Consider the following 16091-nt stretch of genomic DNA (forward strand, 5'->3'; position numbering starts at 1 on the left):
TGGTTACTCTATGGATTTGCAGTGTGACCAAAGTCGCCCTAAAAAAAAATACAATAGTCTCTACAAGCCAGGATGTTTAATAAAAATTACATTTACTTTCCCTGTTGTACATGCTGGTTGAGAGAATGCCAAGAGTGTGCAAAGCTGTCATCAAGGCAAAAAGGGTGGCTACTTTGAAGAATCTCAAATATAAAATAGATTGACACTTTTTTGGGGGGGGGTTACATGATTCCATGTGTTATTTCATCGTTTTGATGTCTTCACTATTTTTCTACAATGTAGAAAATAGTACAAATAAAGACAAACTGAGTAGATGTGACAACTTGTGACTGGTACTGCATATACACAACAAACATGGCCAAGAAAGAAATGACTTCCTAGCGAGGGTGGTAGCATGTTGTCACTAGAGGGTCATGTTGAATAATGGGGTGCTGTGGAAAACAAAAAGCCAGAAAAGAACTCCGAAGGCAATGAGTAGAAAGAGGGTTTTAGGTAAGAAAGAGAAGTTTAAACTCCATCGGAATTACTTTTCAATTCGACATCTTTCTCTGAATTAAAACTCAAGAGCCCAATAAGTCTTTAAATCATCTTCTCGTCAGTAGGCTTACAGTATTGTTTTTCCTAACAGGACCAGAGAATGAAAGACAGGGCTTCATACGATCACAATTTTGTGTCTGTGAGAAAAGCAGAGACGGGGAGAACAGGAGTAAAAACATCGAGCACACTATACAAGCTACTTATCAATAAAGAAACATTCAAATCTTTGTACACACACATACACACACCACTTTTCCAATTGAATTATAACTTAATAAAAAAACATGTATAGAAAACAAAAACAACCGTATAGAAAATGTATTTAAACCCAGAATTCTAGCATGCATTAAAAAAACTAACTGGAATGACAATCTTTAGCATTGATGTTATCATCAATTATGTCAAACCAGCTGTGAACTTTCATTGGATGTTCTCACAGAAATGTACGGTACTAGAGTTCTAACTGCTTGAATAGAAATGATTGGCAGTCATATTGTGGCTCAGAAGATGAACTGCACCAAACTGTTGTCTAAGTAGCAACATTAAGCTGCCAGTTACAGTACATTTGGGTTCGAACCGAGAGGTTTAGTGGTCAGAGAAGTGGTTCTTTGACAGAGATCACCGGCCAACATTTCGTCGTTCACACATGGGTAAGGCTGTTACTGTGCTTGTTTTAATGTTATACAAATGTGGCACAATCTGGTGATTTGCTATGACAGCAGACGACTTGCAGTGAGGATACAATCACATGTCCCTGGTCAGAGTGAGATGGGTGGAGGACAGTGGACACAGGAGAGAGACAAGGCAAGTCCATTCAAAACAGCTTCATGGAACAACAGGTTATTCAGGAAAGTCAGTCTGAGAAACATTGTAAGAATGCTGTCCCAAGGCAGGAATGATTTACTCATTCAATGTTACCAAATCATGATAACTTTTGTGTAAAAAAAGGCCAGTGTAAAATTAAATGAGAGCCACATATACATGGAATAAGACTCTACAACACACAGAGTCTCAGTTACAACAAGCTCAGGAATGTAGTTCCTTTGCAAACTGATGGAGACAGTTGGCCTACAGACAAGAAACACCGTAAGGGAATTTTACAGTGTCATAAAACATGGTCAAGGCATCCATTTTCTGTCTTTGGAAGATCGTAGCTTCATCCCATTCTGTTAACATCCATGACAATGGTTCAATAGGAGAGTACATGATGATCTAGAACCCTGCGTATCCCAGTAGGATCAGGGGCCTCCACTGACCCCCCCCCCCTTCACACAGAGGTCTCCGACTGCAGCCTCATCACAAACTTGTGGCTCTTGGGGTCGATAAACTCCTCACTGATACGCAGGAAGGGGAGGGGCTGCACCGTGACGACAAGGGAGAAGTCGAGGCGGCGCAGAGAGAAGACCAGACCCTGACGCAGGGCAGAGGTTACCGGCTCCTCGCTCACTAGAGTCCACTGGCGCCCCCTGCCATTCTCACGCTGGTACTGCATGGTAGGGCCTGGGCTCACGTAACGCTCCAGGAATGCCTGGACAGACAAAATAAAATACAGCCTTTCAAAATCAACCTGAATGAGGAAGATATGTGAATAGGTACAGAGAAGATGAGTAGTTGTGTACAAGTTAGACTTTGAATTCTAGATCTGATCAAATGCATGCTATTTATTAGGGCTGGGAGGATACCAGTATAGTGATGCACTTGAGTATTGTGGCAAGGAAAGCGGATTTGACTTCTTTAGGACAGTCCTAATGTTTGAAAACAAATATAATTATGCTGTCATCCAGTCACATGTATTTTCCAAGCTGTGGCAGACAATATTTTACATATAGCAGGTTTTTAAAACTAAACTGTTTCGGGATTTAAATTGTCACAGGAAAATAATTAATTGCAACACTGGTATCGTCCCGGCCCTACTATTTATCCCAAAAGCTGTTCTAATATTTTACCCAGAGTCACACAATGTAACTCTTCTATTTTAGCATGATATATTATAGACTCCAAGAGAACATGATCAATTCTGCTCACCTTGGGGGTCATGTTGTGGGTGATACAGAACTGCAGGTGTGTGAGGATGCTCTCCATGCTGTGATAGGGCTGCTGGCGCGTGGTCCTCAGGTACTTCTGCATGGCCCGCGCCATGGGGGCGAAGATGGCCTGAGCCGCCTCCCGGGGGTCCATCACCTCACGGGGGTGTTTGTGGGACGAGACTGCGGGGTCATCATCCTGTAGACGCTTGATGTGGGTGAAGGCCTCTTCCACCGCCACTACCAACCTGGACAACGCCACAATAAATCATTATGATCAGTGTTAGTGTTATTATTACCATCAGCAAAAGCACTATGATACAGGAGAACTCAATGGGCAGTGGCATCAGTCATCATAACTGTGCCTGAAATACACTATGAAAGGGACTGGTTATCCCCCAGCAACGTACATAGCAACAAGACTCACTGGAGACAAACAGAACAGGGACATTAACAGGGTTCTTCTTTCCCTAATCACTTTAAAAAGCATATTAGACATGTATAGGGGCACAGGATGTTGTCGGTCTTACCTGGCCTTGCGCTTGCGGCACCTGCGGTCCATCTCGGCCTCCTCGTAGTAGTACTCGTTGTGGGAGTTGTCTCTCCTGCGGGCCGCAGCAGCGATCATGGCCCGGGACTGACTGGTGGAGTTATTGGTGCTGTTCTCTGTAGATCAATACATCAGCCAGTGGATGGATTAATAGGAGGGAGGGAGGGAGGATAGATGGATGAGTGGGTGGACAAATGACTAGATGGGTGGATTGATGGACAGCTGAATGGAAAGATACTGTAAGGTAGAGAGATAGATGGGGGGAGGGGGGGGTGTAGAATGCTGTTTACCGTCCAGTGAGTAGACTTTGAATCCAGACATCTTCTTGGAGAGGATGGACTTGGGCAGGTTGAGCAGGGCAGGGTTGTAGACTGGGAAGTCCCTGTAGTACTGATCCAGCACCCACACTGCTGCCCTCTGGATACTGGAACACACAAGCATCTTCAATACTATCAACATCGCAATGAGGCTACGTGAACAGCACAATGCGCACACACACAGACGAACACGTAACACACTGACCTGAGGTGACCGACGTTGTAGAAGCGACTAGCCCCGTCGGTGGTGCGCACCACCTTGAGGCAGAAGGCAGGCTGCAGGTGTCTGACCTCCAGTAGCACCAGGGCCAGGTACTGGATGAAGAGCAGGGCGTCCACCAGTGATGCAGCATACTCCACAATGCCTCTGTAGTCCCTCTCCCGGGGCTCCAGCACGCGCACTCCGTAGAACAGCCAATAGGACGCCACGAACAGGAACACCAGCACCATGAGCAGGCAGCGGAAGACAAAGAAGCGGGGCAGGGTGGCGCGCGGCGGGTGCAGGAACAGCGCCCAGGAGGAGATGAGGAGCACCAGGAGCTTGAAGGCCAGGGAGACGTAGAGACCCTCGCAGGGCGTGCCGCAGGGCTCCAGGGCCTCACGCCACAGCAGCTGGGGGAGGACAAGGAAGGCCAGGGGGGTGAACAGAGCGAACAGACCCAGGCAGCCGCCCAGCACGGGCCCCAGGAAGCGCTTGCATTCCAGGGGGGACGATTCCTCCAGCTCCTTGGAGACGCGCGTCAGGTCCTCGTTGGACACGCTGTGTTCTGATGTGCCTGTGACCACGGTGGTGGTCTCGCCCCAGTTGTCATCCTGCAGACAGGGACAGAGACAGGACATCAGGTAAACGCGGAGGAGAGATTGGAGGGGGGGCTTTATAGCGATATAAAAGGATAGAGATGTTGTGATTCGGACGGGTAGGGAAGATTATTAACGGGACCTGACGTTTTCTGACCGCATAACCTGATCCTGGTTCAGTCACAAGGTCAGGAAAAACCAATGTCCCTATTATGAGAGAAATAAATACGGAGATGTAGAGGGGTTGAAGAGGAGACGGTTGTGATTCTAACCCGGTCATCGCCCCGGGTCGACTCTGCGTCTAATAGCGACTCCCCGGGGGCCTGGATGGTGACAGACTTGTCCCCACGGCTGCTGCCGTCTCTGCTCTTGGAGCGATGTCTGTCCCGCCGATCCCTGGATAAAAGAAACGGGACAACCACACAGTTATGTCCAGCGTGTTAAGCCTCTGTCATTGCGTAACCGAAGCCTGGGGTTACATGTGTTTTGTGTGTGCTTGCTCATCAATGTGCCCATCGACTAATGGATCGATGTGTGCGCGTATTACAAATGCGTTTGAGCCTAGTGTTTCACTAAAACATTTGTGGAACGACAGTTTCAAATGTACTTGCTCGCTTGTGCGTTTTTTGTTAACTGACTGACCCTCTGGTACCTGTGCTTGCGGGAACTGCGAGAGTGGGACGACTTGTAGGAGTAGCCCGAGTACTGTGACTCGTTGTCCATGTCTCGGGTCAGTGGACAGGGTTGACAGGCCCCTCTCCCACCGCCCCCGTGCCTCGTTCCCTGACTCTGCCCAGCTGGCTCTTGAGCTCAGAGATGGACTTGGTGGACAGGGCCAGAGGCAGCTTCAGCAGCTCAACCTTACTCCTGAGAGAATCTATCTTGGAGGCCAGAGGACAGGGAGAAGAGCCCACCAGACAGATGGAATCAGGGAAACAATGGACTAGAAAAAGGAGGGTAGGAAGAAGAAAGAGGAGAAGAAGAAGAGACAGACTAGACAGGGGGTGTGAAAAGATAAGATTATGAGTAGGATGGGGGGGGGCGGGTTGAAGTGGGCAGGCCCTGAAATAAAGAGAAGGGAATTAGTGACAAAAACAAACTCCTATCCCGAATCTGGTGTTTAAATCCAACCCAATTTCATTTTACATTTCATTTTTTTGTCATTTAGCTGATGCTCTTATTCAGAGCAACTTACAGTTAGTGCATTCATCTTAAAATAGCTAGGTGGGACAACCACATGTCTCGGTCATAGTAAGTACATTTTTCCTCAAAGTAGCTATCAGCACAGTCAATGCTAGTGGGGAGAGGGTGGGGGCTTGTTCTGTGGGATTTTTTTATGACCTTTATTTAATCAGGTAATAACCTCTTTTAGGGGAGCGACCTGACAATGCGTCAAAACAGGGAAATAGCAGCATGTGCATAAAATATTAGCAAAAAAATACATAAAAACACACAAAAGACAAAGTGTCATAAGTTCAGAGGGAAGCTGGTTCCACCATTGGGGTGCCAGGACAGAGAGGAGCTTTGACTGGGCTGAGTGGGAGCTGCCCTCCCTTAGGGGTGGGTGGGTCAAGAGACCAGAGGTGGCAGAATAGGGTACTGGGGGTTTGGGGTGTAGGGTTTAAGCATAGCCTGAAAGTGTTTGTGGGTATTTGACCCTGGCCGTCTGCGCAACTGAAGACATGTTAGCTCTCAGGGTTAAATACAAGTATTTAGATCTCAGGCAGGGTTGGCCCTCAAGTAGTTCTACAGACAACAAGTCTGCAGTGATGCCGAGGTCCAGGAAAGCTTACAGATCTGATACAATGGAGTCATATTGGGTTACTGTGTTTTCACAAACTTGTTTGCCCTCGCCCTCTCTTTCCCTATCTCACATTCCCTCTTGGTCTCCCTTGGCCCCCGGGTAACAGGCCCTCTCCGCTGCTGGTGATGATGAAAATAGGGTGCTCAGATTGAGGGAATTGGAGGTTGACAGTTGCCATGGAAACGGTCCTTACACCACCCTCTCCTACCCTGAGAAACTGTATTGGCTCACCATGTTAATGGGACAGTTTGATTTGTCACGTATGAGGCAATAGTCAGTCATGGCTATGCATGCAGGGCATTACGTTTAACAACTAACTCCATTAAACTGCCAGTCCATTCTCAACTGTGTGTATCTGTTTGCATGCACAAGTTGACTTGAGCCTCGTCTTGGGAAATGCCCCACTGTTTATGCTATAAAAACTCATAGCCTTTGTACCCTCCAATGGAAACCTAAGGGCCCTAGAGCATTTGCTGAACTTCAGCTCCCATCACATGCTGTGCAGCCCTGGGAGGGTGTGGTGCATATGGAGCAAGCAGGGGCAAAAAATGTATAGTCTACTCCGCCTGCATTTCAAAACCATTGTCTGATACATAATGCAAAACAGAGGGAACCCACATGCTCATTGTGGCTTGTTTGTATTCCCATGCTCTGGGCTTGAGCTCCCAAAAAACAAATCCCTCACAGGCTTGTCTGTGATACTGACGATATGAACACCTGATCCATCGACGTTTGGTCTGCTGGAGAGACAGAGTTCCCTTTTCTTATTTCAACCCTATATGTCATGTGATCCGATCGATGAACTCGGCGACCGTGGTGATTCCGCACTCACGCCGTCCTCACTTAGCCACATCATGACATCATAAAGACATAACCAGCAGGAAGGTCTGATTTCACGATTATTAAAACAAGATCCCAGATGTCAAATACAAAGAACCAGTCCATCGGGGGGGACTGGAGACCTCTTCAATGTTGTGATGCTAAACACTAGCGTAATGCATAGCACTCAGAATTAAAAAAGGTTTTACCAGGCAATGTTCATCCTGATCAGAGTTTTTTTCTACATGGACGATACATTGGAGATAATATATGACAAGTACAAGAAATAACAGAACAACATGAAACTTCTAAAAGAGGCCAGGCCTGGTATTTAATCAAATCAAATTTTATTTGTCACATACACATGGTTAGCAGATGTTAATGCGAGTGTAGCGAAATGCTTGTGCTTCTAGTTCCGACAATGCAGTAATAACCAACAAGTAATCTAACTAACAATTCCAAAACTACTGTCTAATACACAGTGTAAGGGGATAAAGAATATGTACATAAGGATATATGAATGAGTGATGGTACAGAGCAGCATAGGCAAGATACAGTAGATGGTATCGAGTACAGTATATATTTATAGCAATTTTGAAAAGGCCTTTGATAAAGTAAGACTGGATTTTATATATATAAATGCCTGGATTTTTTTCCATTTCAGTGAGTCTCTTATTCAATGGGTACAAGTAATGTATAGTAATCCCAGATGTAAAATAGTAAATAGTGGCTACTTCTGAGAGTTTAGAACCGTCACGAGGAGTTAAACATAGCGAATTGATATGGTGACAGTGGGAACCCTATAGCCATCGCTATTAAAAGCAGATCAAATAACAGAGGATTAGAAATCCAAGGCTTAAAAAGGTGTCCATGTATGCCAAGGAATATGAACTGGGTGAGCTGAGATTAAATAAACGCACTAAACCTCGAAAAGCTTCACTTACACAAAAGTTTTACTTTAATTCAAAATAGTTCTCAAGTAGATTATCCCTTGTTTAAAAATTGCCTCTGGGCTTTCTCTCAACCAGATTCATGAGGTGGGCACTTGGAATGCTTTTCCACAATCTTGAAGGAGTTCCCACATATGCTGAGCACTTGTTGGCTGCTTTTCCTTCCCTCCGCGGTCCAACTCATCCCAAACCATCTCAATTGGGTTGAGGTCGGGTGATTGTGGGGGCCAGGTTATCTGATGCAGCACTCCATCGCTCTCCCGCTTGATCAAATAGCACTTACACAGCCTGGAGGTGTGTTGGGTCATTGTCCTGTTGAAAAACAAATGATAGTCCCACTAAGCGCAAACCAGATGGGATGGCGCATCGCTGCAGAATGCTGTGGTAAGTATGCTGGTTAAGTGTGCCTTGAATTCTAAATAAAATCATCAGCAAAGCACGCCCATACATCACACCTCCATGTTCCACGGTGGGAACCACGCATGCGGATATCATCCGTTCACCTACATCTCACAAAGACACGGTGGTTGGAACCAAAAATCTCAAATTTGGACTAATCAGACCAAAGGACAGATTTCCACCAGTCTAATGTCCATTGCTCGTGTTTCTTGGCCCAAGCAAGACTTCTTCTTATTGGTGTCCTTGAGTAGTGGTTTCATTGCAGCGAGTCGACCATGAAGGCCTGACTTACGCAGTCTCCTCTGAACAGCTGATGTTGAGATGTGTCTGTTACTTGAACTCTGTGTAGCACTTATTTGGGCTGCAATTTCTTAGCCTGGTAACTAGTGAACTTTGGGTCTTCCTTTCTTGTGGAGGTCCTCATGAGAGCCAGTTATCATAGTGCTTGATGGTTTTTGCGACTGCACAACGTTCAAAGTTCTTGACATTTTCTGGATTGACTGACCATGTTCTAAAGTAATGATGGACTGACATTTCTCTTTGCTTATTTGTGCTGTTCTTGTCATAATATGGATTTGGTCTGTTACCAAATAGGGCTATCTTCTGTATACCACCCCTACCTTGTCACAACATAACTAATTGTCTCAAAACTCACTAAGAAGGAAAGAAATTCTACAAATTAACTTTAAACAAGGCACACCTGTTAATTGAAATGCATTCCAGGTGACTACCTCATGAAGCTGGTTGAGAGAATGCCAAGAGTGTGCAAAACTGTCATCAAGGCCAAGGGTGGCTACTTTGAAGGATCTCAAAAATGAAAAATGTTGATTTGTTAAACACTTTTTTGGTTACTACATGATTCCATACGTGTTATTTCAGAGTTTTGATGTTTTCACTATTATTTTTCAATGTGTGTCCCAATGGCACAGTGTGTTAGATAATCCAAGTTTATCATTTTAAAAGGCTAATTAATAATTAGAAAACCCTTTTGCAATTATGTTAGCACAGCTGAAAACTGTTGTTCTGATTAAAGAAGCAATACAACTGGCCTTCTTTAGACTAGTTGAGTTTCTGGAGCATCAGCATATGTGGGTTCGATTACAGGTTCAAAATTGCCAGAAACAAAGCACTTTCTTCTGAAGCTCGTCAGTCTATTCTTGTTCTGAGAGTTCTCAACTGGCAGCTTCATTAAATGGTACTCGCAAAACACCGGTCTCAATGTCAACAATGAAGAGGCTACTCCGGGATGCTGGCCTTCTAGGCAGAGTTGCAAAGAAAAAGCCATATCTCATACTGGCCAATAAAAAGAAAAGACTAAGATGGGCAAAATAACATAAACATTGGACAGAGGAAGACTGGAAAAAAAAGTGATATGGACAAATCTAAGTTAGAGGTGTTCTGATCAAAAAGAAGAACATTCGTGAGACGCAGAAAAAATGAAAAGATGCTGGAGAAGTGCTCGACGCCATCTGTCAAGCATGGTGGAGGCAATGTGATGGTCTGGGGGTGCTTTGGTAGTGGTAAAGTGGGAGATTTGTACAGGGTACAAGGGATCTTGAAGAAGGAAGGCTATCACTCCCTTTTGCAAGCCCTGCTGTACCCCGTGGATGGCACATAATTGGAGTCAATTTCCTCCTACAACAGGACAATGACCCAAAGCACAGCTACAAACTATGCAAGAACTATTTAGGGAAGAAGCAGTCAGCTGGTATTCTGTCTATAATGGAGTGGCCAGCACAGTCACCGGATCTCAACCCTATTGAGCTGTTGTGGGTGCAACTTGACCGTATGGTAAGTAAGAAGTGCCCATCAATCCATCCAAATTGTGAGAGGTTCTTCAGGAAGCATGGAATGACTAGAATGCCAAAGGTCTGCAAGACTGTAATTGCTGCAAATGGACGATTCTTTGACAAAAGCAAAGTTTGAAGGACACAATTATTATTTAAATTAAAAATCATTATTTATAACTTTGTCAACGTCTTGACTATATTTCCTATTCATTTTGCAACTCATTTCATGTATGGTTTCATGGACATTTCTAAGTGACCCAAACTTTTGAACGGTAGTGTGTGTACTAGAGGTCGACCGATTATGATTTTTCAACGCCGATTTTTTAAATGTATTTGTACTAATGGCAATTACAGCAATACTGAATGAACACTTATTTTAACTTAATATAATACATCAATAAAATCAATTTAGCCTCAAATAAATAATGAAACATGTTCAATTTGGTTTAAATAATGCAAAAACAAAGTGTTGGAGAAGAAAGTAAAAGTGCAATATGTGCCATGTAAGAAAGCTAACGTTTATGTTCCTTGCTCAGAACATGAGAACATATGAAAGCTGGTGGTTCCTTTTAACATGAGTCTTCAATATTCCCAGGTAAGAAGTTTTAGGTTGTAGTTATTATAGGAATTATAGGACTATTTCTCTCTATACCATTTGTATTTCATTAACCTTTGACTATTGGATGTTCTTATAGGCCCTTTAGTATTGCCAGTGTAACAGTATAGCTCCCGTCCCTCTCCTCACTTGATAGACTTGAAGTCATAAACAGCGCAATGCTTGACGCACAACGAAGAACTGCTGGCAAAAGGCACGAAAGTGCTGTTTGAATTAATGCTTACGAGCCTGCTGCTGCCTACCACCGCTCAATCAGACTGCTCTATCAAATCATAGACTTAGTTATAACATAATAACACACAGAAATACGAGCCTTCGGTCATTAATATGGTCAAATCCAGAAACTATAATCTCGAAAACAAGACGTTTATTCTTTCAGTGAAATGACAAGTTGGACAAGTTAACTGTAAGGTTGCAAGATTGAATCCCCTGAGCTGACAAGGTGAAAATCTGTCGTTCTGCCCCCGAACGAGGCAGTTCCTAGGCCGTCATTGAAAATAAGAATGTGTCCTTAACTGACTTGCCTAGTTAAATAAAGATTAAATAAAGGTGTAAAAAAAAAATTGGGGCCAAATCAGTGTCCAAAAATACCGATTTCCAATTGTTATGAAAACTTGAAATCGGGCCCTAATTAAATCGGCCATTCCGATTAATCGTTTGACCTCTAGTGTGTACAGTTGTGGCCAAATTAATTTCCACAAAAGTTTGCTGCTTCAGTGTCTTTAGATATTTTTGTCAGATGTTACTATGGAATATCGAAGTATAATTACAAGCATTTCAGAAGTGTCAAAGGCTTTTATTGACAATTACATGAAGTTGATGTCAATATTTGCACATCCTGACTGATGGCAGCCCATTCTTGCATAATCAATGCATGGAGTTTGTCAGAATTTGTGGGGTTTTGTTTGACCACAAGTTCTCAACGGGATTACGGTCTGGGGAGTTTCCCGGCCATGGACCCAAAATATCGATATTTTGTTCCCCGAGCCACTTAGTTATCACTTTTGCCAAGGTGCTCCATCATGCTGGAAAAGACATTGTTCATCACCAAACTGTTCCTGGATGGTTGGGAGAAGTTGAAGTCCCTTGGCTGAGAAGCAACCCCACACATGAATGGTCTCAGGATGCTTTACTGTTGGCATGACACAGGACTGATGGTAGCGCTCACCTTGTCTTCTCCGGACAAGTTTTTTTCCAGATGCCCCAAACAATCAGAAAGGGGATTCATCAGAGAAAATGACTTTACCCCAGTCCTCAGCAGTCCAATCCTTGTACCTTTTGCAGAATATCAGTCTGTCCCTGATGTTTTTCCTGTAGAGAAGTGGCTTCTTTGCTGCCCTTCTTGACACCAGGCCATCCTCCAAAAGGCTTCGCCTCACTGTGCATGCAGAAGCACTCACACCTGCCTGCTGCCATTCCTGAGCAAGCTCTGTACTGGTGGTGCCCCGATCCCGCAGCTGAATCAAATTTAGGAGATGGTCCTGGCGCTTTCTGGAGGACTTTCTTGGGCGCCCTGAAGTCTCTTTCACAACAATTGAACCACTCTCCTTGAAGTTCTTGATGATCCGATAAATGATTGATTTAGGTGCAATCTTACTGGCAGCAATACCCTTGCCTGTGAAGCCCTTTTTGTGCAAAGCAATGATGACGGCATGTGATTCCTTGCAGGTAACCATGGTTGGCAGAGGAAGAACAATGATTCCAAGCACCACTCTCCTTTTGAAGCTTCCAGTCTGTTATTCGAACTCAATCAGCATGACAGAGTGATCTCCAGCCTTGTCCTCGTCAACACTCACACCTGTGTTCATGAGAGAATCACTGACATGATGTCAGCTGGTCCTTTTGTGGCAGGGCTGAAATGCAGTGGAAATGTTTTTGGGGGATTCAGTTCATTTGCATGGCAAAGAGGGACTTTGCAATTAAATGCAATTCATCTGATCACTCTTCATAACATGATGGAATATATGCAAATTGCCATCATACAAACTGAGGAAGCAGACTTTGAGAAAATTAATATTTTTGTCATTCTCAAAACTTTTCGCCACGGCTGTATAGAAGACCTAGCCATACCACCATAGTAATCTAAACAAACATAGATGGCGCCATAGTAAATGGGTGGTAACCATGAATGGGTGGTAACCAACCCCAGTGTAGCTCACTGTAAACAAGCGTAACGGTAGGGCCAGTATCTTCTGGCAAATCTAATCCATATAGTGTAGATGGGGAAAATATGCAAACATCTGCCAAGTATGCTGGCATCTATCAGATTCATCTGCCAGTGATTGTAGAAAATTCATACACTAGCAAGCCCATTACCCACTCGGACCCCTTGAGTAGCTACCTCAAATGAAAGTCAAATGATATATCCAAATCAACCTCAGTCACTTTTAGAAGTCTAATCAGGCCCTGTTGTCAGGGATTTGAGATAATGACCCAGTCAGATAAGCCAATGCCAAAGGCAGGGCTTGCCTGACAGTGCATAAACTATCATGCACGCCTCGTTGCCCCACAGTGAGCATCACAGATGCCTTTACCTTTTCTGAATACACAGCTCTCTCTTCACATGGCTCTACAATTACTAGCCTAATATAATGACAACATCTCCTTCCTCTCTTCCAAAAGTTAATGGGTTAATGGAGCTTGGTAAATATAAACAGATGAGGTGATACACCTCTAACTACATGCCCACACAGAAATACCATTTAAAGCCATTGGACAAATCAACATTTTCTACATTTCATGAAATCCAAACTTTCACCAGCTGTTTGAGGGAGTGGAAAAGTCCAAACAACTGATTGTGGCAACGCGGTATGTAACTTCATGTATGAGTAATATGAAGCCAAAAGACTGCAACTGTGAAAATAAACATGCACAGCCCAGTACAGTGGTAGAGAGTTAGTGAGTATGAGGGGGCCACACACACCACCCCCACCCACCTACTGCTAACTGCAGTGGCAACAGAAAATCCAGCAAAAAACAAACAACTGCACTCTCAACCTTTGTGCCCAGTGCTCCTATGAAGTGGAGCAGGTGTGTGTACAATGTAAAAGATGGGGTGTGGCCCAATCAACATACAGTCTATGGACTGGACAACGCAGGCTTGTTACAACATTGTTACCAGAAGGGCAAGACAGTTTACCGTTCACTTGCCAATAAATTTCTCTGTGACCATATCCAAGCATGGATTTGAGGTTACCACTGTCCAAAGTCTTGCCTCAATAACCACTTGTCTCTTTTGTCGTGATGTGCCCAACAATGTTTGTACCCTGTTTTGTGCTGCTACCATGCTGTGTTGTCATGTGTTGATGCCACGCTATGTTGTCATCTTAGGTCTCTCTTCATGTAGTGTTGTGTTTGGTCGTGATGTGCATTTTGTCCTATATTTTTATTTAATTTATTTTTAATCTCAGCCCTCATCCCCGCAGGAGGCCTTTTGCCTTTTGGTAGGCCATCATTGTAAATAATAATTGGTTGTTAACTGACTTGCCTAGTTAAATAAAAAATCTAATAAATACAACTATTCCTCTAATCTAATGGGCCTGTTTCTTTTGAGAGCCACAGGCAGCTGGGACAATAGCATTTGCACTGGTAACTCTACATTAGCCCTGGCAAAAGCTAATTACATGAGAAAAATAGGCATAAAATAAGCAAATAAAGATTAATATTGTAGGCATATTGCTGTGGCAAAGTTGGTCGTTTAGGACCATTTTCATTTCAGAGGCATAACTTAAAGTTTAACCTAAAAACATTCAAAACTCAGTAATTGTGTAGTTTACGAAGTGAAAGCTTAACATTCGCCATAATTGGTGCTACTGTAGTAGCCTACTGTAGACATTCTGTTTCACTTTAGTCTCTAGACTAGATTACAAATGTGTAACATGCATATCTGCAGTCCTTGTTAATATCTTGCTACGTTGTTACAGTGTTGCAAGTGCAACAAGGTTACAAACACGTCATTTAGCCACCAGCTGAATCAGATCCACTGTAGCTAACTATATTCGTAACAAATAGCATGCCTCATTTCATTACCGGTCGGTTTGGAACAGGGATTTAAATTAAATGTATCCACAAAAGCCTGAATGAAACAATAACCTGTTACTAAATGAACAATAACCTAGCAAACACAAAACACGTGTATCGAAGATTCAACTACGATATATATAAATGCCCATTTTATCCGACCTAAGCATAAATGTATCCTCCATTATATGAGGGTTAGCAAACAATAGGGCGAGACTCTCCGGTCACTCTCGAGCACAAATGGATGATCCGTTTTCCGTCTGCGAATCTTTTCCCTCATTTATTTTCGAAAGGGGAAGCCCTGGACGAATGGATCATGCACATTGAATTGAACACCAACCTTCGGCGAAATTTCTCATAGAGCTTGAAGCCACACGTGTCCTCTCAGCGTCTCGTTCCCATGTCGTCGGGATGAGGGTTGGCTAATTTCTCCCAAATTGTTGGGACTCAGGATTCAACTCTTCGAACCACGTAGCTACGTGGCCTGGGTGAAAATAACAATAGGCCCGATCACGCCAGGGGTCCTCTCTAAACTTCCCTGCAGTTTCGGTCTGGAATTAAAACCGAGTGCGAATATAGTCTCTTCCCGACTTTTGTTTCGGAACCATGAAACCTCACCCTAGCAATATATATTGTATTCCCCCTTTACTTCAATGGTGAATTATTTCCAAACATGTTCACTATATATATCCACACAGAAAAAGACGCTTTCGACCCCCCGCCCAAAGAAACAGCGTATTATGCCCAAATATACATTCAGGTATTTTCACTTTCCTCTTTTCCCCGGCGACTGACTGGTAGACAGGGTTGCCAGGTCAAGCTACAATTTTACTAAAATGTCTTCTGAAAACCCGCCCAGAATGCCTGGAAACTCTCCCCAAAACATCGCAGCAAGAGATGAGTTGCCACATTTAAACCCCTTTTCCATAACGTTATTCAGCGAATTAAGAAGTAATATCGATGTCATTTTAAAATGTTTTCCAACAAAATAATAATTATCGCGAGTTTAAGAATTTGTCACAAGAGAAAAGACAAATCGCCCTTATTAAACTCTCCAGATAATTTCCCATCAATGGAAGTCGATGTAACTTGTTTTGCCTGCTATGATTAAGCAATAAGGCCCGAGGAGGTGTGGTATAAGGCCAATATACCACAGCTAAGGGCTGTTCATAGCCCTTAACACCTGAGGTGCCTTATTGTTATTATAAACTGGTTACCAATGTAATTAGAATTGTAAAAAGTTAGTTTTTGTCATTCCCGTGGTATATGCCTGATATACCATGGCTTTCAACCAATCAGCATCCAGGGCTCAAACCTCCCAGATTATAATTGTAACCTCAGGGGGTGTGGTATATGGCCAATATACCACGGCTAAGGGCTGTATCCAGGCAGCCTGCGCTTAATCCTTCGCTTAATATTATTGATAAGAAAAGTCAACATTAGAATGCAGTTTACTTTAAACCACCT

At 43.6% G+C, this 16091-nt stretch overlaps 1 protein-coding gene across 2 annotated transcripts; it reads right to left on the reverse strand.

Moving 5' to 3' along the window:
* Nucleotides 1–61: 61 nt before the first annotated feature.
* LOC118394955 (vang-like protein 2) lies at nt 62–15500 on the reverse strand. Of its 2 annotated transcripts, none has more exons than XM_052464138.1 (8): nt 14965–15500; nt 4879–5219; nt 4499–4622; nt 3634–4241; nt 3402–3535; nt 3092–3227; nt 2563–2809; nt 62–2065 (listed from the first exon to the last, which is right to left on the reverse strand). In XM_052464138.1, the coding sequence occupies exons 2-8, from the start codon at nt 4947–4949 to the stop codon at nt 1805–1807; spliced, it is 1581 nt and encodes a 526-aa protein (XP_052320098.1). In that variant the 5' UTR covers nt 4950–5219; nt 14965–15500; the 3' UTR covers nt 62–1804. The 2 variants fall into 2 exon arrangements, with proteins under 2 accessions (XP_052320098.1, XP_035644566.1); XM_035788673.2 differs by having other exon boundaries at nt 4879–5288.
* Between the last annotated feature and the right edge of the window lie 591 nt (nt 15501–16091).

The sequence above is a fragment of the Oncorhynchus keta genome, chromosome 15 (genome assembly GCF_023373465.1).
Source record: "Oncorhynchus keta strain PuntledgeMale-10-30-2019 chromosome 15, Oket_V2, whole genome shotgun sequence".
NCBI classification, from domain to species: Eukaryota; Metazoa; Chordata; class Actinopteri; order Salmoniformes; family Salmonidae; genus Oncorhynchus; species Oncorhynchus keta.

What these genes read in the sequence shown, in the direction of transcription:
- LOC118394955 (XM_052464138.1), bottom strand. Translation starts at nt 4,949, where the DNA reads ATGGACAACGAGTCACAGTACTCGGGCTACTCCTACAAGTCGTCCCAC. An exon ending in CAAAGTCTACTCACTGGACG is followed by an intron (nt 3,228 to 3,401) that starts GTAAACAGCATT and finishes ATTGATCTACAG; the next exon opens with AGAACAGCACCAATAACTCC. An exon ending in CCCACAACATGACCCCCAAG is followed by an intron (nt 2,066 to 2,562) that starts GTGAGCAGAATT and finishes TTGTCTGTCCAG; the next exon opens with GCATTCCTGGAGCGTTACGT.